Raw genomic sequence first — 22,579 nt, 5'->3', positions numbered from 1 at the left:
TTAAAAGTTCAAAATCCAAAACTACAACATTACATTAGCACATCAGCTCCTTTTGAAGATAAGACATGTTTGTGATTTGAAAGTGTGGAGTAGACAAAATGTAGATACACACTGCATTATTTTGATAGCTGAAGCTGAGGTGGAACTGCTTAAACCTGCTTTCTTTATTATGAGCAACAGGGGGCGACTCAACCGTTTTCTAATTGAAGACGGGTTTGATTTAACGACATAAATAACGACCTCATATTCACTGTACTTGTTATGCAAGTTTACGTTTTACGCATTAGCTTAACCCCACCTCTATAATCATGACCCTAAAGGATAAAATAGATTAGGGTATAACTTAAGGTCATATTGGTAGTGGGGTTGGCTTTAAGTCTCCACACTGACAGCCACAGGGGGCCTGTCAGTCACATGATCTGAGCTATGCCTCTGATTAGGCAAACATGCGATCTTAATATCCACTAAATTGCCAAGTTTGAAGAAAATTCACTACCTGCACAGTGTGTGCCAATAAATTAGCGATTCAGACAGGAGACATTTTTTGTACCAGGCTGTAAATATTTTTGTTTCTGTTGTGATTTTTTTTGGCTTGGTGTTTATGTAAGGCAGACTCTAGCAGACACTCGAGAAATAGCAGATTTCAGCATTTCTGTATTGTCTCATATTTAAGACCAGAGGTTGCCACTTGGTGTTAAAAGAGCAATAGGGGTTTCAGATCCTGGACGTTTTTTTAACTGTTTGCTTGTAATGTGTGTCTTTGTGAGTATATGATTTCTTGAGACCCATTGGTCAATGCTTGATAACACCAGTCTGTTATTTCCCAGTAGTAGACTGTTGTTGTGTGGGATAAACCTAATAAGGGTTGTGGCTCTACTTAATGAACCATTAAGTAGTAGAAATTTAATAGCGTTAAAGAGACATTAAGTCTTTAGAAGATAAAACGGCGCTCTCAAACTTTACAAACAGTTCAAACATGTTTAGCCTAGCCTAGCTTAGTGTAGTCTGATCTCATCATCAGAATATGTAGGTCTAAACCATGAGAATCTAGAAACTGAATTTTGAGGTTTTGTCTTTTTTGAATTCAATTCTATATTTTTTTAATTCAAGTAATATAGAGGGTTAAACTTTTAAGAATTAGAAATGCAATTTTAAAACATATAAATTCAGTAAAAAAAAAAAAAAACATTCAACTCCAGATCATGCTTTTTAAATTCAGTATAGTGATTTAAATTCTGTTCTCAAGGCACAAACCTCAGCCCATACAAAGGCTTTAACTTGTTACAATCAAGTTAACAACTACACTGTTAGAGATACTTTGATTTCTTTACAGCATTTTTTTAACCAAATTTCAAAGAAAACTTTAATGGTCACGATTTTCGTAAGTCACCTGTAACATCGGTAAAAATGTTTAAATGAAAAAGTGAATTCTCTATTTGGTAGTCATAGTCATAGTCAAAGGGACGTCACTGGTAACACTAGGGATTGGTACCGAATTAAGTACTTTTATGGGTACTGACCAAATTATGTCAAAAGTACTGAATATCGATTCACGAAAAATCAAAAGGTACCATGTTTAGGTACCTGAACCCATCCTTGTGACAGTGAGAGAGTGGAAGAGTAGGAGATTTTCCATGCTGGACATGAACACATCATTGCAAGGTTATATATTAAAGAATAAATATGTTAAATTGAAAAAATATACTTTAGAATTAAACAAATTTATATTTTTACTTCATAAACAGAAAAAAAGTCCTGAAAATTGGTACCATGGAGTACCGGTACTGACTGCCAGATACCGGGCAGCAGGACTGTATTGTTTCAAATGTGAAAGGTACCCATCCCTAGATAACACAAAATGTTTGAACAAGTTTTCCTCTTGTTTTATACACTAGTTCAGTGAAATGGATCACCACTCAGTCAGCTTATTTTAACAGGGCTACAGAGTGAACTGCTGTCCCTTTAAAACCAATAACTGGTATAAACGTTCTCACAGGTAGGGGGTTTAGATCCTAATGAGAAAACAATGAAGCAAAAATAGCGTTTGGTTATTTTGGTCATTTGAAAAGAATAAGTGATGAGACTGTAACAAAAACTCACATTTTGGATGGGTCTACAACGAGCCTGTAACAGTTCCTTGATTATTGTTTTATGACAAAACAACATCAATCACAGGTGTGGTGGAATACACTTGAGCTGGGACGATGTGCTTTTCTCCTGATCCCATTCATTTACGATTTCTGGGTCGCTGATTCAGTTTTAACTGTGATTCTCCGATAGTTCTGATTTTAAAAACCAGACCAAATGAAAAGGTTGAAAGATGATGATGATGATATCTACAGACTACATCAGGAGCCATATTTTCCCAAAAAATGTACATCACACGTGAGTCAGTTTTTAAGATTTATTTAGGGGGATCTGGCCTTCAACTTTTCTCCAACCCAACTCATAAACAAAGACTAAAATGCAATAATTACATTTGAAAAAAAAAAAAAAAGATTTTTGAACATAAAATTATTTAATGGCTGATGCTGTGACTGACATAGACTTTTTCTGATATGTGTCGTGTTATTTTTCTAGTCTACGGGTAAACATTTTAGTTTTTGTTAGATTTTTAAAAAAAATGAAATGTCTTTTTCTGGATCATCCAAACGTCCACACGTTCCATGGGATCTCTCACGCCTATGGTGGTTAAAAAACTCTGTGACATTAAATTAAAAACCCAAAGTTCAGACGTTCAAACGTTTGGTTTGATCCGAGAAACACAGAAAAAAATATAAAGCTGTTAGATGTCCCCTTTTTAATTTGATTATAAAGTGACTTTAGATGAGCTATGAAAAATGGTCCTCAAAATGTTTTCACATCGTTTTCATTTTTAAAAGTTGTGTCAGCTGTTGACTCTACCATAGATTTCCCACCTAAATGTTTTCGTTCATGAGCGTTTAAAGTCATACAGCAGGAACACATGTAAACATACATGTTTTGGTGGCGGTGTCAGGAGCCTCTGTATCGTTGGTCTGTGTTAGTGACGCTCTGAATAGCTTATTTGCCGTTTTACATTATGCATGGTGTTGTATAATGAACAGGTCAGAGCTCCAGCGGCTGACTAAACACATCAACAGTCATTTGACGGCTGCAGAGGAACATCTAGATGTCATTTTGGGTCCAGGCTCAGTCTCACTGTAGACGCAGAAATGTCTGTGACACAGATAAACACGAAGCAGTGAGAATAAAAACTCGCTGTGTTTTACTTTTGAGTATTTCTGTGGTTTTAGGTCTGTTCCTCACAGTATTTCTTTTCTTCTTTCTCTTTTTCTTCCCCCCCTCACATTTATCTCCCTGTCAACTCAGAAAACAAAAATCTTCTCCTCTCATCCCATTGCACGACTCCAGTGTGACTCATGAAATCCTCTCCAATCAGGAGCAGCCTTCAGTTTTTCCATGTTCTGCTCTTCATCATCCTCCTGTGGCAGTTTTCATCCCCTTTAAATCATGGTATCATCCAGCGCGCTGAGCGATCATCCAGGCTGCAGAGATGAAAGAAGTCATGACTGTGTGAGACGCTGGAGTTGTTTGGCTCAGATGTTTGATCACTGCCTAGATACATTTTCTAATATTAGAACGTTTCCTTGATTTGCCCGGCTTCTCTGGTGACTGCTGAGCACATGGCTCCAGGAGCAGCCAATCAGAGCGCAGGATTAGCTTTCCCTCTCTCTAGCAACAGTGAGTTACTTGGTGCCTATTCATTAATTATTTTCCTGTGGTCTCCCTCAGCCGTGTGGACTCTGCTGATAGCAAAGTGCTCGGTCTCTCAGTCACACTCTGCTTTTTTCTCTGCTGCTGTCGCTCTGTGCTCTGACTGAATAAAAAGTCTTAAAGAGGAGAAAATGGATCCAGTGTCGCTGAGCCTAACAGCTGTTTCTGCTGCTGCTGCTTTGCTGCTACAACACTACGGGACTGAAACAGTGACGACTCCTTTCTCACCTCGTACGACTTTTCCTGCTCTGGGACTAAATAATAAAACAGGATTACAGAGGGAGAGCGCTCTCCTCGCGCTGCTCTTTCTGTCACTTCGCTCAGTTTTCACCTCTTTTCTGCTGCAGCGCGCCGACTATAAACAAAACACAGCAACTGGAAAAACGGCTGGAGTTTTTTCGCTGGCTGAAGATGGAGGGGGGGTTGTCAGTTGGAGGAAACACTCTGTGTTTGGAGTTGGAGGGGGGGGTAGAGCAGGTGGAGAGGAGAGGGAGGGGGTTTTAGGGTTGGGGGGGGGGTTATGGTGGTGTGAGGATTGCGGGCTGTGGTTGGGTATGCCAGTGCCACGTGTCTAGCCTGGCACCTCTTGCTTCTCGACTCGAAGGATGTTGGACCTAGTGTCTGGCTGAGCCTGTCCGGCTTCTCTCTGAACCAAAAGTGGGGTGAGTGTTGCACTCTGCTGCATCCCGTTATCACCATAACCCTTTTTTATTTACAAAGACCGTGTTCTTACTCAAGAAGGTTTGCAGGGGAACGTGTTTGCCTTCCGAATGTCGTGTGTGGAGAGAGGATAATCTAGACTATTATTCCGAAAGCATGTTCTTTGGCATTCAAAGATGTGAAACGGAGCTCTTAAGTTTATTATTTGTTTTTATCGAAGCGTCTGCAATGCATCACTCACATCATTGTCCATTCAGGAACATTTATGAAACGGTTGCACAACATCGGGCCTCAAGAAACCAGGCCTCTGGATTTGGATTTAGACCTTTCGGGAAATCGTCCCAAATAGCTGTTGGCATACCAGACCAGAACTTCCATACCCCTTCCCGTCCCTCGTATTCTCCCCCTACACCTGCTCCAGCTCCTCTCCAGCATCCTTTTATCCCATCCGAAGAGGTTAACAGGACCATTGTCCTTGGTTGGTCCACAAACCACAGATGTCGTACTTAATCTGGAGCCCTAATCTGTCTCTCCTCCTTGCTCTCAGTCTGATCTCTCAGGGATGTTCGTGTTTGGTCGTTTGATTTTTTTTAAAAAAAGGAAACTGCTATAAACTCCAAATTCCAAAGAGCTCTGGAAATTAGGATTTTATTTCCAAGTGAGTCTATGAAGAACTCGATTAATCTGGTTTAATCCAGCCGTTTGGAAACCGTCTTATCGTTGTTGTGCGATCATTTCCTCCCTGTACATTTGATTTTCAAACGGCCCCACGATATTTTGAATCCGAATATTCGCGATCCGTCCCTGGTTGACCTTTTTTCTCCGTTTTGATGCTGTAACTCAACTCACCAGAAGAAGTGTGACATAACGCAACGAGACGTTTGCTCATGTGTGCTGCTCTCTGATATTGTACCAGGCTGTAGTTACTCAGTTGACCGGCTGTTGGATGTTTTCATGTGTGGGAAGACTTTGCACAGGATGATTTTGCTATTTTGACAGAAAGAAGCTGAAAATATTCTCACAGGGCTCTCCTTTTCTCTCCTGCCGAGTGGGAACTGTTGCAGGAAGCTTTGCATGTCTCCAGAACATTCTGGTCGCCCCACAGCCGTGATGCAGGTCCCACTTTTCTTCGCATGCATGATCTACGAAAAATGTTTTCTTCGCCATTTTGAGTGCATCTTTTTCAGTTGCTGCTAATCGCACATGATGCTGTGTGAGCTGGTCGGGGGGGTGGGGGTTATTCCATGGTGAAACTTCTGGCTCCTGTGGAAAGTGTGATGCGTCAGTGAGGGCTGTGAGTGTGTGAATGTGGAGTGGAGGGAGTGGAGGCTTCTGTCCAGGGACTTAGTCTGCTGTTGGTCATGACGCAGCAGCATCATCCGATTCCTCCGTCCTAACCAAAGACTGCACAAATGCACGGAGCTGCCGCAGTTCGCCATTTTCAAACAACGCTCAAAGCTACATATCCATACTCTCTGTAGCGCTTCGTATACACCGGCTTTCTGTATGAGGCGACGTCTATTCTCTGTTATATCCAAATAATCACGATGTGTTGTGATCTTTGACCCTAGTTTCATTTTTTTCCTTTTTTGTCCCTTTCTTTCCTTTTTGGGTTTTTATGTAATGCAGGTCAGTCGTAATCTCTGTCCGGATCATGTGGGAGCCTGAGAGAACCGAAGAGGATTAAGGACCTTCCCACTCTGCTGCTCGACATCCAATCAGACGGCTTCTTTAAACCGCGGGGAGCTGGCGACACTGGGCCCTCGAATGGCAAAATCCTTCACCAGCCTGCTCCAGTAGCACCCAGCCAGCAGGTCTCCGCTGCTTGAAGGAGCATGTTGCCGACGCTGTCCCTCTGCTCCATCATCTGGCTCAACCGGGGTATCAAGCTGAGGAAAGTGCAACAGTCCACCAACACCAGTCAGGTCTAAAAACTGCTGCAGACTCAGACAGCTCGCAGCAGATCGCTACCTTATCGACTTTTCAAAATGCTCCTCAGCTTCGGGTGACTCCCCACCCTCCCCGCCCTCCCCCCGATCCGCCTGAGCCTCCGAACCAACACCAACACCAGAATCCAGAGACTCCACAGCCTGTTTGGTGTCTGCAGAGGACTCCTGTGCAGCAGAACCCCATCGTTGCGGTAGGACTCAGGCTGCCCTACTTAATCCTCTGATCGTCGGCCATTTTGACTCTTGCCTCAAAATGGCGGCAGAAGGATTTCAGTACCTTGCCCTCTACGCGTTCACCAAGGACCAGGAGGAGGACTTGGATCTGCAGCCTGGGGACCTTTTGACAGTCAGCAAGGCGTCTCTGCTTTCCACAGAGAGCTACAAGGAGGGCTGCGAGGAGCAGCCCGAACACCTCGGCTGGCTCATCGGGTACAACGAGCGCACCAAACAGAGGGGAGACTTCCCGGGGACGTACGTCAAGTACGTGGGCCCCATCAAGATGGTTCTGCCATCGAGTCAACCGAGGTCCCAGCGTCCCCTTCCTGCCGCACCAAGACCAGAGGAGACTCCAGGTAGGAGCGGTTCTTCTTGATGGTGTCTGATCTTTGTTGAACTATTTTTTGATCTAACGGTCTCGTTATTAGGAACAGTGTTTTATCTCTTTAATTACAAAGCTTGACGCTTAAAAGAGCTGAATTTCTACAAATTTTCTTTGGTGGCTGACGGACTTTTGCTGAATTTTTGAGCTGTTTCTGTTTCTCTAATTTTTTTCTGCCTGGTCCAAAATGATTTTTGATGAGTCACGATTAACCACACACACACGTTCCTTTATATTTACAAAGTAATCCTCACGCTTATAGAAATTAAACAGACATCGGTCACAGTGAACCGAGTTTTTTTTACTCTTTGAATGTTGAAAATCACAGTTGTGTCTGCACTCCTTTGAGAAGTTTTTTTTCCTTTCTTTCTGTAATCAAGATGACAGGATGAGAGGTTTTTTTTGGTTGATGTGAACACAGTTAGTCCTCACAGGAGCAGACTGCTGACCAGTGCTCAGCTGCTCAATCACACAGATTTAGGAACAGCTGTCGGACTCGTCGCTGTGTTTCTGCTCAGCCTTCTTGGCAGTTTTGATTGGGCTCTCACATTTGGCAGTGACCTCAGAACGACCCTTTAATCTTTACTTAAAACACGTCATAAGCCTCACCTCTTTGGAAGCACAGCTAACCAAACTCTCACTGCCGAATAATAAAGGCCTAATCCATCTACTTACTGGACTCTCCTGTACAGGTCTGCTATTGATTCTGTCCGTCTGTGTGGTCCTCTTTACATCCAACACGAGTGTGTCCACAGCATCCAAACTGCATCAGGGCTTATCGGCACAAAAATGTTTGCCTCTCCCTCTCTGTGACTTGTTACTGACCCCACTCGGATACGGCTAAAGGATCAAGCAGGCAGAATGGGCTGCAAGTGTAGTTTTCACTGAGGTGGAGGTGGGCCATCTAGAAATATATTTCTCGGTTTAGGGAAGTACAAATGTTTTGGGTGATGCATCTGTTTTTAATGCAACGTGAAATGTAACACTTCAGGTCACACAATGACAGAAATGTGCCCCGTTCCTTCACACCTCTATTTGCTTTCGTGACTTTGGGGAAAAAAAGGCACGCCTGATATTTATTCATAATGGTCTGAGCCTGCTTTCAGCAGCAGCAGCGTCCAACTCAAACATTCCCTTGGCATGGCGCAGTCGACCTTCACAAGCTCAACCTCAAGTAAAAACTTTGATTTGTAACCAGAGTTCTTCCACACCCCCAAGATTTCTATAATTTGCATTCCCCAGCGCTTGGCCTGAGCTGGTAAATTTATTGCTTCCTTGTATGGGATGCCAGAGAAAAAGGTGCATGGGGCCAAAATGGATAAATAAAAGTTTTAATATCATTCCTCATATGAAAGCATACATTCCTCCTCAGTCAAAAGCTGTATTCTCCTGTAATTCCCCTGTGTGTTTTAAGACAGATGGGATAAGTACCACTCTGAGCAAGTAGGATATGAACTCTGAATTACCTCTGCTTGAGCCAACTGGCAATTCATCCAGTACACCAAAGTACACTGGGCCTCATCTGATTTACTGAGTTTTGTTTTTTTCTTTTCATGAATAGTCTGTAAAACTGAAGATATTTTAACTGCGTCACAAAAGTCTGCAGCATTCCTCTGACATTCAGGATCTCGGTGCCCTGATAGAATAAAAACCCCTGGAGTGAACAGACCCTGGCCCCCGCTCTGTGCAGCAGGGGCAGGTGAGGAGCAGAACAGTGTCCTCGTGCTGTGACAGACACTGAGACAAACCAGTTGGGCAGGAGGCGTTTGTGTCTGTGATACGGAGAGACAGGGGCAGGAGTGTAACCCTGGGGGGAGGGGTGGTGGAGGAGGAGGTGGAGAGCGCTGCCTGAAGGAAGGATACCTTGGCCTTGCACCAAAAGTGCATCATAATAGAAATGGTCAAGCATTTTTTTTACAGTCATCTTCTTAAAGACACAAAGGCTGCGGAGACTGATACGACCTGAATGAACGTCTTTTTAATGTTGGATTGGGTCCCTTTCCACAAGGGCCACCATCTTGCATTGCCATGTTTCTACGGTAGCCCAGAAAGGACAAGGGAGCAGCTGTTCAAAATCTTACAATTGGGTGATGTAAGATGAAGAAAGGGGTTGTTGTTGTGTGCAGAATAATTTGCTTGACAAATAAAGAATCATACACTGCAAAATACTGAAACCATATCAAGTATTTTTGTCTTGTTTTAAGTAAAATTTGTCTTGTTATACTTTATTTGAGCCACAGTCAACTTATCAGTCCAGACAAATGTCTGATTTTTAGTTATTTAAGGACAAAATGAAGTCTGAATTGATTGAAACAAACAAAAAAAATCTGCCAATGGAGCAAGAAAAGATGTTCAGAAACTTGCTTAAAACTAGAAGAATGTCTTAATACAAGTAACTTCTGTCTTGTTCTATTGGGAGCTATTTTTTTTATTTGTTACAAGTAATTCAGACCTCATTTTTGTCTTTGAATAACTTGAAACAAGACATTTTTCTGGACTGGTCAGATGAATGTGGCTCATTAAGGCTAAAAAGACATTTTCTGATGAAAAAAAGACAAAATCACTTGATAAGATTTCAGTTTTTTGCAGTGTACTTATGAAACATCATGGGAGCTTTTTGTCCTTGAAGGCCACCATCAGTTTGTTGACAAGAGGATTGAACATGGGAGAGTTTCAGTCTGAAGTGACTGCTCGGTATCTTCACATATTCCACTTTTTACACACTTTACCTTTAAATGTTAATTCTTTCAGATTAATCTTGGCACCTTTGAGTTTACCAATGGAAGAAATAAATTTTAAAAAAATCTGTCAGTGACTGTCAAACTTGTAGACAACATCTTCATACAGCTGTTTCCTTTTTTGATTTCTTACCCTTAGAAAAATAATTCAGCTGTGGATTGCACAATAAATATGTCAGTAAACAGTTTGTTGTTGTTGTTGGTTTTGTTTGGTTTGCCTGACCGGAGCACTGCAAGGGCCAGCTCTGTAACAAGAGAATGTTTTTACGGGCTCATCTGTGCAAATTTATTTTAGGGATTACTCTAGTGTCACTTTTGGTCATACTATTTTTATTTTATTATTTGAATTTAAAAACAAGCAGTGCTGTGAACTCGTAGCTAACTTTGCTCAAAGTTAAGGGTTGCAAAATTTCAAGAATTTTCAAAGATGGAAACTATCCTTGGGAACTTTAGAAATTAAAAGGAATTAACATGACTTTTCAGGATTTTCTATTGACATATACCCAGTCACATACATGTATGGAATATTTTTGATTATTATTAGCATACGTGCATGCAAACACTTCAAATGCAATGTTTTCAGATGACATCACAAATAAATTATCAGGGAATTTTAACTAAGTTAAACTGTCATGAATAATTATTTGTTGTTGCTAGCTTCTAAAGATTAAACACATTTTGATAAGTATTTGTTAGTTTAACTCAAATGTGTCCATGATTTTAAGCTGAACAAAACCAATAAATATATTTACCTCAGTGTTATCATCAAATCTTTCCATGACAAGACTTCTAGACTCCAAATCCACAGTTGAATTTTCATTTAATCATGTTTCAACCGAGATAATTTTTGAAAATGTCATTCAAGTTGATAAGAAGTAATAATAAAAAAAAATCTAGGATTTTTTTTTAAACTAATTTAAGTTGAAGCCAACAAAACACTGAAAACATCCAGTATTACCAAGCTAAAATTCCCATTGAAGTTTTCCGGAAACTTTCCTGAAGTTAACAGGAAATTTTCCAACCTTTTGCAACTCTAATGCAAATCAATGCATGTAAATTATTTGATGAATGAATAGAACCAAATTAAAGTGAACATTTTGCCACAAAGTCATCCTCCCTTGGTAGAGACGATAATCTCCTGCCAAGATTGAGGATGGCAGGCTCCTGATGGTGTGGAAGATTTCAGGTTAAAGCAGAAAGTCAACAACGTAAGGCTGTTTGAGCTCATCTAAATGGACCAAACCAATGTTTGCAAAATGCAAAACACAGCTTTCTTGTCCAACCTCGGATGCAAATGTCCCAGCGTTTCTTCTTGTTAAAGTTAAGGAGAGATTCTCAGTATGCTGATGATGTCACAGTATTTGTTTGAGATGGAAGTTACAGTACATTTGTTTGCTGAACTGAAAGCAATGCCAGTTGCCTCGAGTTGCTTCGGCATTGAGACAGTTTCTGCAGAATGCTGTGTGCATTTGGAGCCAGAGGGACCAGATGTGAGAGGTTGAAGTGCACTTTCTGAGACAAATTGTGACTAAAATTTAGTTTCATTCCCCAGACTCTGAGGCATAACGTTTCTCAGCTTGCAGCAGGAATTATTCTCCAAACCCAGAGAGAGTTTTTTTTCCCTTTCCCCTCATTTCTCTCCCTCCTCTCCCTGGCCTCACTTTAACTGCCTGCTGAAGTGAACCATGGCTTGGCATTTTTGCAGAACTCCTCCCTTCTTGCACCCCTTCCCTCCCTCCTTTTTGCTGCCTCCCTCCCTGATTCACACACACACATCTGATACTGTCTCTGGGCGGCTATAAACCATGTTAGCGGGGCCAGTTCTCAGAAAGGAGAGGCCTCCACTCGTTCTCCGCTCCCTGTGCCTGTACCGGGAAAACTCTTTCAAAGAACTCGTGGAGGGGGGTTGTCGGAGGGGCTGAGACAGTGGAGAAAGTGAATGGGGGAAGATATGGAGAGGCCTGAGAGGGAGGGAGGGAGACGAAGGTTACATTGTAAGCCAAGGCCACCCGATCCAACTACAAATATAGGATCCAGCTGTATTTGGTTTCTCCCTGAATGTTGTGCGGCTCTCCTGAAGTTTAGTAAATTTAGCGCATTACACTTTGAGAGCGGCAGAAAATGTTGGTTCCTTGAGTGTTTCTGTCGCTGTAAAATCAAACAAATTTAAGTGTGGAGTTATCGTCATTAAAGATTAATGGCTCGAGAAAACCAGAAACAGAGGGAAGAACATTTTGTTCAGTCTGCAGCTTCAGGCATGGGTGAAAAATAATCACAGTTCAAAGTTTGTTTCCCTGGAATAAAGCAAGCAGTCACAGCTGACTGTGCAAAGCCATTTCTGAACAATAATTCTGAAATATGACCAACATAACCATTTGACAAAACTTTAACTGAAAGTTCTCCATCAACAATAGTTGCACAAATTTAGATAGAGCTCACACCAGAGGTTTTCTGTTAAAGCTTTAAATTCTGTTGCTTTTACCTCTGACTGTTTAAACTATGGAGATCATCTCACCTACTACCCTAGCAGTGCCTACTGTTTTGGCTGTAATTCAGTCTGTAGTTGTCAGTATGTGAAAATTTGCTCAATCTGCAGTATACCAAAAATCTCCTACTGATCTAGAAAAATTTCTCAGTATGCAACAGAACAGTCTACCTGGCATACTGTTTCCCACAATGCTCAGTGCTTATGCTGTTTGTCTATCTGGGTCGCAGGTTTTGGTGAATTACCGCCATCTGCTGGAATAAGTCAGTATTACAACTACAATACAACAACACTACCATCTGGCTGTCCGTGAGCTAGAAGTGAAATGATGCAAACAAAACACTGGTAAATCTCATCACTTCCAATTGCAAAAGAGGTGTTTACTTCTACAACTTCATTAAAGCCCATATATACCAATGATTTACGTTTTAAACCATACGTTATATGGAGGGTTATATGCCTACTACATGCTACATTCACATGTAGTATATAGTAGGCGGTTTGGAAAACAGCTATGGTTTTTAGAGTCAGTCGAGTCAGCCATGTTGTCTTGGAAAGAAACTCACGATCTAAATATCTTCAAAAACAAATAGTTCTCGTAATTCACCCCCTGAACAGTGTCTTTATATTGAGCAGTGGTTGTGAACTGGTCTGGCTTCAGGAACCACCATCATCCCTCAATGACAAGCCATGACCCAAATCAGAGAAAAAAGTTCAACTTATCAAGTTTATTGAACAATAAAGGGGAAGTTTGAACTTGAGATACAGAATATCAGAAACACACAAAAAAAACAAGTTTAATGGTTAACCAGCAGGTGGCGTTGCTTACATTCTTTTGCTGCATTTTAATTCAAATCAAAAAGTACATGTAAAGGTTTAAGACAGCTATGCACAAACATTAAATAGTAATTCAACACCTGAGAACTAGTTTCAAAGAGAACCAAAAATATGAAGTATCAGCATACTGTGAAATGAACGGCGTCACTAAGCGCTACAGGATTTTATTGCCACCTTCTGTTCTGGAGTGTGAAAAGAAAATATCACTGCTATAGTCGGTAAGCTTTTCAGGTCATGATCTCTCTCTGTACCAGACCGTGAACTTTATGTATGTTTTAAGAATGGTGTGTATGTGGTTTCTTGGACTTTAGCTGCAAGCCTCCAGTGGACACTCCTGGAACTGCAGTTTGGTCTACTTTTGAATTTGCTTCTGCTAAAAACTGGAGGTTATCACTCCTGTGGTTTTACAGATGAAGGTGACAAAAGGAATCAAAAGAGAGTTGTCTTCGTAGTTGGTTGGTTGCATTGTGTTGTGTGTCTCTGTGCTTGGCTGTTGATATTAAAGTTTAGAAATTTCTGATTCTTCCCCTGGTCTTCACATTTTTTCATAGGAGTGCAACATTTTAAAGGGTGTTGGAAGTAAAAGGATTCTGAAACAGAAAGACAGCTTACTCAAAGGGTAGTTTACTGATCATCTGCAAAAAGAATAAAATAGAATTTATAGTGTTTTGACGTTCCAGGTACTTTTGTTCTTTGCCAGTGCTACAAAGTTTAAGTATTTTCCATTAATAAAATACCCTCAACCTGCTCCCAAGAAGTTAAAAATAGTGCAGTATTTGATGGGGATACATTAGATTTTTATCAGAAATATGTTACACTTACAAAACATGTCCTGTGTGCATGGGCCATAAAAAGAACATCTTATTTTACTATAGAAAGCTGTCACTTGTGTGAAAATAAATATTTCCATCCAAATTTCATTCTCAGTGAAAATAGAACCAACTGTGGAGCTTATTTCTACATGTATATATTGTAAATAATTTGGCCTCAGTCCCAGTGCATTAAACATGTCTCAATCAGTCTGCAATTACAGGTTTTACAGCACGTCTCTGCATTAATCTGTCTCTCCCCAGCAGCGCCTGCAGGCCTGTAAATCCCCATGCAGCAGTCACCTGAGTCTTTGCACGGCTGCAGCGGCTCACTCACTGAAACACGTGTAGCTTTGAAGCATGTTGTGACAGAGGAGTGGAAAGTGCGCAGCCCGGTCATGATGCATGGCCTGTCTGCATGGTTTGGATACAGCAGGGACATGTAGCTGTGAAACCTGACCATCAGCATTCACACTGTTGCACTCCTTGTGTGAACCAGACACCAACTGGCCTTGTCACCACTGTGCACTAGAAACACATGTTCAAGGAACCAGCATGATTTAAAGATGTTACACTGATAAAGGTGATCAGTTTCATCCTGGTCTTTGGTCAGGGTATGAAAAGGAGGAAACCCTGAAAAATCACTCATTGTGTGTCATGGAGTAATGCAGGAAAACGTAGAGTCACTATGGGGATGACACATTTATGCTGCTTATTTCTACTTAAAAGGGGTTTTAAGGACTGTTCAGAAAAGCTAGTGTTATTCTAGGAGAGACTCCATTCCCCATGAGCACTAGAACCTACTGTCATGACGACATGACTCTTCCCGAGGTTTGGTTTGAAGCAACTGAATGCCCACTGCACTATACCTGCTGCATGTGGGTTTTATGACAAATTTGTTTGGCCCTGGCTCTGTCACTCTCCTGTTTAGCTTTTTTGCTCTTCTTCTGTCTTTTTCTTATTGAAAGTTCAGCTCCAATGTCTGCCATTACTACAAAATTAACCCATTAAATACGTTTCAGCATACTGTATACGACTTTGTCAGCCTGTGTGGTGATGTCATAGGGACTTCTACATGATGTAAATCAACCTGGTCCAGGGAGACCTGGACAGGGAAACTGAGAAAAAGCATTTAAGCCCATTTCCTTCAAGCGGTTCAGTTCTGTTCGCCTCGGCACGGCACGCATCTTACAGCGTTTTCACTGACTAATCCCGGACAGAACCCCAAATAACCGAGACGAGCCGTACCACTTTTTGGGACCCTTCCATAAGGGTGCCAGACTAAACCAATCCAAATCTCGATAGGTGGAGCTACAACACTGCAGACCGTTGATTGGTGGAAAGAATCCTCACTTACTGTGCAACAGTGGCTGCATTTCTCCTGGCAACACAGCCTTCTCTGAAACAAAGCTTGATTGCACTTTGTAACAAAGAGCCACCTGTCAATCACAAAGAAGACAAAATGTTGGATGTCTCCCATCGTTGCTCTTTGTTCACTGTGTCAGGTTTTTCTTCTTCGCTGGATTTATTAGCGAGGTACATTCTGTTGTGCTGCTATGGCATCACACTTTTATGTTACTGATGTTGGCATCCAGCTTACACGCTGCCGACTACGAGGGGGCACGGTTGGCTGTGGAAACGCAAATAGGACCAGACTTAACCAAGCCGTACCTAGGCCTGTCACGATAATCAATAAATGAATTAACCGAACGATAAATAAAAACGTCCTCGGTAAGTTTGCCAGCCTCGATAAACTGACACGTGCATGCACATTTGTTTTCCTCCTCTCTTTCGACCAAAGAGGCTGAATGAGAAGATGGCTCATTACGTCTATCTTTCCTAACATCGGGGTGCATAGGTTCTATAGCGGATTTAGCAGATTTATAGCGGAGTGAGCATCTGTCAAAAATGTGATCTTTGGCATCTTTTGCGATGGGGCTGCTCGCGCATACACACGGAGAGAGCTGAAGCGAGCGTCCTAAGGAGGAAACACACGCTAATATGAGTGATGGCACGAAAGATACGGTTGTGTGTGGGAATATTTTGTTTTTTATCAGAATGAACAGAGTGTGAGCTCATGAACACCAACGAGCTAAAATGTCACATTTGTTTGAAAATAGTGGCGACGAAGAAGAAGAAGGGGAGGTGTAGCGGAGCCTTGTTCTTTGATAATCTGCTCTTACTGAGGCTTTTGGTCTGCAAAGTAAATAGAAATGAAAGCGCCAAATGGTGGGCGCTCAAAGACAGATACATTACCAAAGAAATGCAGCCCTTCAATACGGTTGAAAGCCTGAAACGTTAAAACATTTTTTAGTTTGTTTTTTGGAGTTTCGTTTTTTCTTTAGAGACAGGGTCTATGTTTTATTGTTTTTGATTAGTATTAATTATTTTCATTGACATGTATTTTTTCTAAAAGAGAGTCCATTTCATTTTCATTGTATTTTTTTCTCTTTCTTGTTTGTTAAATTTATTATTTTTTGTTTAATTTATTTTATTTAAAAGATCCTGACCTTTTAATCACAGTTAAATACTTTTAAGAAATTAAAGTTTCTTGCTTTTGGTATGGTGTACTCGCTTTATTATCCTATTAATTATAATTACATCAATGAAAAAATGGAAAAAAATCAAAATAATATTGACAATAATATCGTTAATCGGCAATAATATTTTGGAAAATTATCGTCCAGCAAAATTTGTTATCGTGACAGGCCTAGCCATACCAAACCGTACTGATCTTAACCGGGCTGCTTAGTGGAAACAGGGCTTTAGAAATAATGTGTTTTGGCAGTGATGATCTCATTTTAAGTTGTGGATTACGATCAGGCATAAATAGAAGTGAGACTTTTTTAAAGATCACTTTGAAATTTCTCTTGGGGACTTTAAGGACAGACCTAAATACAGAAAAAGCTGTTTTTTACCTCAGCCAAAAACAGAATTTCCCCCTCCCTGATGGAACTCTATTTGATTACTTTTAGAAGTTTACAAACCTTAGTTGAACTGTCTTAACTTGAATTTAGTGATATCATAGTTTTTTCCCCAACATATTTTTGAACATTATTCACAATAAAAACATTACATCAACCATCGTTAGCAATGGAAAAGTTCTTGGTTTACAAAGTAAAACAGTCGTCCACCTTAAAAAAAATGGCATGGATGGATTCCTGACAAAATTTCCTACAAATTTCACATTTCAATTTTTTACTCAGATCTGGATAAAATTGTGGCATTTATGAAGAGTTGTTTCCAAAACTTTTGTGAATTTCCCTCCTCTCTTTGCAGCAGTTGTTGATGATGTCACACACAGGAGTTGTGTGCAGCTGGTCATGTGACTGAGCAGAGGAAAGGGATTAAATCTTGACAGTGGAGGTAAAACTGGAACAAGGAACCGTGCATATATGTTTTATTACATTGTCATCAGTTTTTTCATATTGGCCTTAAAATGGTTTGAATTTGGAAAAAACTGTAATTCTGATCAAGCAATCTGTAGTTGAAGAAACTAGTGAAATTCACATCACAGTTTGTGTTTGTTTATGACAAGAGACTCACAAAGCCAAAGAATTTTGCCTGAGGTGAGGGATTTCCAGAGGTTAAATCAGAGCAGTGAAACCTGTGAATAAGCGCTCTGTATCTCTGAACTTGGAGAGGCTTTGGTTTAGACACAGAGCCCTGAAAGGAGAATGCAGCAGAGCAGCTACAGCACAGCATTACATAAGCCCACTGAAGATACAGAGCAAACATTTTCTAGCACATTGCTGTGCTTCGTCCAGATCACTTCTGCAGCTCTCCTTTGAACTTAGCTGTCCAGTCAGTGCAAACAGACAGAGACAGGAGGAGTTGGATGACTGTTTTTCATCAAGATTTACCTGCTGAGTTGATTTGATCAACGCTGATGGAGAAATATAAAACACAAGTGATGCATGGATTGAAAATTCAGTGTGCTCACCTCCTTTATTGGTGCATTGAGTGCACAAGGGAGCGCAGGGAATGCCTTATGGATCAAAAAATCTGTCTGCTTTGCATCTCATCATCAACAGAAGCAGCAGATCTCAGTTGCTTGTCAATCTGTGTTTTTTTTCCAGTCATTAAACATCCTCATTGAAGTAGTGACACTGATTTCTTGGATCAGGGGAAATTGGGATGTGGAAAAGTGGCCTACATGTTCAAAGTGTTTGTCCACAGCCTCCAGTAAGGCATCCTGGTATGGTCAGAGCCCACATTATGATTTTAATACTGCGCTGACTTCTCATGTCAGTTGTTGTTGTAAAGTAGCAAGAAGTGTGATTAGGTTTTTGACTAATGCCCACCGGTGCGACGGAGGTCATATGTTGAGATCGTGCATGTTTTTTCCACAGCACTTTCCACTGTGTCAAACGTACTGTTCCACCGGATGGCCTGCAGGCCAGATTATGCAAGGAGAATGTTTGAATCGTCTCACTGTGTTTTTTTAGCCAACTCTGATCACATCCAAGATGCTGCAAAAGAACACAGCACTGACAAAGATCGTGGAAAAACCATCTGGAGAGTGAACACCATGAAGCCAGAAGAAGCCAGACTGCTGTTCATCATGGCCCTGGCTGGCGTGATCTCCCACAACAGTGTGCAGTTTAGATTCTCTATTCTCTATACTCTGAACAGTTTTTCAAATGATGTGTGGTCATGGTGTAGTCGACTTCAGGGGTCATGTGTTGGTCCATGTTCTTAATCAGGCTTCAAAAGCAGCCATCTTCCACAGTGGAGAAATGACTGGTCATCATAAGAGATTTCAGATGAGATTTGATGTTTAAAACCATCTGCATGTAACAGGCATTTTCTGTGTTCAACAATCAAGTGGCAACCTGTGGTCTAAAAACATGAGGCAATGCTTAATTGCTGAAATCTGCAGTTTGTGGAGTGTCCACTTGAGGCTGGAACCAGAAGTACTGGAAGCCACATTCACATCAGGCCAAAAAAGACCAACAACACAAACTGTACAAGGTTTTTTTTTTTTTTTCTAATGAGGCAGAGCTCAGCTGATTGACAGGTGGGTGCCCTATAGCTGTCATTGTGGAGGGTTAAAGCCGCCACATTTCCAACATGGCTCCCACCTTTGATTCAAAACGCTGGCTGTTTTCCAAACCCCCACATATTACATGGGAATGAAGTATGTAGTAGGCACTGCACACTGCCTACTGCTCTTGCTTGTAGTCTGTAGTATGACTGTGTTGTTGGGTCTGTTTTGTAGCATACTACTCTGGTTTCCAGCTTGGAAAGCAGAACTATACAGCTGATTTTTTTTTTTACCTTATTAAAGATGTACAAAACAAATGGGTAGACTTCAACATTTTAGTTATTTTGTTAATCATATCACAGCAGAATCATCATATTTGATCTGTTTTGTAGTATACTACTCTGGTTTCCAGTCTCGGAAGGCAGAGCAACAGCTGATGTTTTTTTTGCCTTTATTATAAATGTACAAAACAATTTATGGTTGAATTTCGGCATTTAGTTATTCTGTTAGTCATATCATAGCAGAATCATCGTTCTTTATTTCCAAACTTACACCAAAAGTTACATCATTTACTGGAAATAAATCTGGATTTTATTTTTACAGCTGGTGGAAAAACCACTTCCATATGATCCATGTATGATTTGAAAAAAATGAACTAGTAGTAGAAGAATCAAAAGGCACCTTTTCCAACTGGAAGTGACAAGATTTACTGGTGTTTCTTTCTCATCACTTCACTTCTAGTTTATGGACCGTCTAACGTTAGTGTTGTTGTATCGTAGCTATAATGTCAACTCATTCCAGCAGTTTGCTGAAATTCCCCAAAACCTACCACCCGGATAACCAAACAGTGTTAGCGCTGTGCATTGTGGGAAACATTATGCCAGGTAGATTGGTCCGTTGCATACTGAGAAATTTTCCGGGATCAGGACATCAAGGGATTTTTGGCTTACTGCAAATTTTGCAAGTTTTTGCATACCACCTACTACATACTGAAATTCAGCCAAAGTAGTAGGCACTGCTAGTGAAGTATGTGATTTAGAAAACAGACTCTGTTTCAGAAACAGACGGTGACGTCATGAAGACTTCATCCATATACTAAACAGTGTATAGTAATAATACCCCTCTGCCAACATTTTGTTTGACAATAAGAACACACCATGTTTGTGTGTACTGCATTTTTTACTCAGGCGTCACCCTAGTTTCTGTGCAACATCTGACTTCTTATGCCCAATCAACAGTTTACTAACTCCCCAGTGTTAGATTGTTGGGACTCTGGAGATATACATGAGCTACGACCATCAACGCACTGTGAACAGGGCAGACACTGACGGGTGATCACCTGATGCATAGGTGCATCTTTAGAAAATACACTCATCGGCCACTTTATAAGGCACACCTTACGCAAATTTCTAATCAGCAAATCACATGGCAGCAACTCAATGCATTTAGGCATGTAGACATGGTCAAGATGATCTGCAGTTCAAACTGAGCATCAGAACTGGGAAGAAAGGTGATTTAAGAGACTTTTAACATGGCATGGTTGATGGTGCCAGACGAGCTGGTCTGAGTATTTCAGAAACTGCTGATCTACTGGGATTTTAACCCACAACCATCTCTAGGGTTTACAGAGAATGGTCCAAAAAGAGAAAATATCCAGTGAGCAGCAGTTCTGTGGGACAAAATGCCTTGTTGATGCCAGAGGTCAGAGGAGAATGGACAGACTGGTTGGAGCTGATAGAAAGACAACAGTAACTCAAATAACCACTGGTTACAACCGAGGTCTGCAGAAGAGCATCTCTGAACTCACAACACGTCCAACCTTGAGGCAGATGGGCTACAGCAGCAGAAGACCACATCGAGTGACCCTCCTGTCAGCTAAGAGCAGGAAACTGAGGCTACAATTCACACAGCAACACCAAAACTGGACAATAGAAGATTGGAAAAACGTTGCCTGGTCTGATGAGTCTGGATTTCTGCTCCACATTCAGATGGTAGGGTCAGAATTTGGCGTCAACAACATGAAAGCATGGATCCATCCTGCCTTGTATCAACGCTTCAGGCTGCTGCTGCTGGTGTAATGGTGTGGGGGATATTTTCTTGGCTCACTTTGGGCCCCTTAGTACCAACTGAGCATGGTTTAAAGTCCACAGCCTACCTGAGTATTGTTGCTGACCATGTCCATCCCTTTATGAGCACAGTGTACCCATCTTCTGATGGCTACTTCCAGCAGGATAACGCTCCATGTCATAAAGCTGGAATCATCTCAGACTGGTTTCTTCAACATGACGATGAGTTCCCTGTACTCAAATGTCCTCCACAGTCCCCAGATCTCAATCCAATAGAGCACCTTTGGGATGTGGTGGAACGGGAGATTCTCATCATGGATGTTCAGCCGACAAATCTGCAGCAACTGTGTGATGTTATCATGTTAATATGGACCAAACTCTGTGAGGAATGTTTCCAGTACCTTGTTGAATCTATGCCACCAAGGATTAAGGCAGCTCTGAAGGCAAAAGGGGGTCCAACCTGGTACTAGCAAGGCGAAGCTAATCAAGTGGCCAGTTAGTGTATATATACGAGATCCTATCTGTAATGAAATGATCTTGTATGTTGAATTACTGTTTGAACAAAAATGAAAGAGTCTCAAATGCACCATGAGGACTTGTTTGTTAAAATGAAAATGTTCCAATCTGCAGCACTCTCTGTCCTGCTCTTTTTCTCTCTTTCCCATTAGCTCCATCCCAGGACATGTCCAGTCATATGCCCGTCTCCTAGAGCGCCGTCTGACAACGAATGGCTTCTAATTGACTAACAAGTTGCTTTCTTTCTCTCTATTAGCATTTTTTCTAACTATAGGGCTGCAGCTGCTTTTACTGAAAAAAAGAAGAATAAAAAACTTATTTGCACAAAGTCAAAGTTTGATTTTCTTTCTCTCTCTGGAGTGCACAGGAATAAATAGAGTGTTTATGTTTGTTTCCATGAAGGAGAGAGAAAGTTCCTTCCTCTTGGGGAAAATATGGCAGACCATTTTTCCTTCCTCCTCCCTCTCCAAACTGTTGGAATATGTTCAGTTTGAGGGTTTATAGCCCAAATTTGTACTTATTTCCCTGTTTTATTTGATTTCTCGGCTTTATTGCGTGCAACCTGCCTAAACACATCTGTACATGATCTCCACAAGAGTTGGCTTTTGCTGTCTTTAACTGAATGATGAAAACAACGTGTTTGAAAAAACAACATGATTTTCATTTTGCCTCAGCTGTATTTGTGACAATCCAGCCTTTCAAATTCGGTGTTTACTGGCTTTGACATAATTCTCGTGTTTATTTTCCATACTGGAAATTGCATGACATTGTTATGGAACCACAAAACCTTGTTTTGGTGTGTTCAGGCCAAAATCAAAGCAAATTTTGTGCAGCATGATCGCACACAAAGTTAATACAAGGATCAAAATAGACCCACCATGCAGCTGGTTTAAAGTGGGGGTTGATTTTATATTTCTTATTCTGGGTATTGAAAGCCAATCGGCATCAGGAGATCAGAAACATTTGATGTAAAACCTGTTAATGAAACATCACTTCTATTAGTTAATAATGTGGCTGGTGCAGAATGAGAAGAATGAGCATTGTTTTCACTGTGGTGCAGTGATATTCATGCTCCTCTGAAGCGCTTTCAAATGTTTCAACAAGTTTGCCAGAAATGGACACGACCACTTCTGAACTAGAGTCGGTGCATTTGTCTTATCCTCCTGTCTTTGTCAGTC

General features: G+C 41.1%; 1 protein-coding gene across 3 annotated transcripts in view; it reads left to right on the top strand.

Annotated features, from left to right (window-relative positions):
* The window catches only part of pik3r2 (phosphoinositide-3-kinase, regulatory subunit 2 (beta)), a 49,623-nt gene that overhangs the window by 2,829 nt on the left and 24,215 nt on the right, over positions 1-22,579 (top strand). The window contains exons 1-2 of one of the 3 annotated variants that reach the window (XM_074689574.1): positions 5,341-5,532; positions 6,046-6,937. In XM_074689574.1, coding sequence (XP_074545675.1) covers positions 6,619-6,937 — 319 coding nt within the window. In that variant the 5' untranslated portion in view covers positions 5,341-5,532; positions 6,046-6,618. Of the gene's footprint in view, positions 1-5,340; positions 5,533-5,702; positions 5,921-6,045; positions 6,938-22,579 lie in introns of those variants that run through there. The other 2 variants (XM_074689575.1, XM_074689572.1) reach the window with 2 other exon arrangements.

This window comes from Halichoeres trimaculatus, unplaced genomic scaffold, assembly GCF_033239565.1.
Source record: "Halichoeres trimaculatus isolate MK-OKI-2021-1 unplaced genomic scaffold, fHalTri1.1 fHalTri1_scaffold_15, whole genome shotgun sequence".
NCBI classification, from domain to species: Eukaryota; Metazoa; Chordata; class Actinopteri; order Labriformes; family Labridae; genus Halichoeres; species Halichoeres trimaculatus.
Note: the sequence above shows the minus strand (reverse complement) of the source record. Positions and strands in the feature narration are given on the sequence as shown.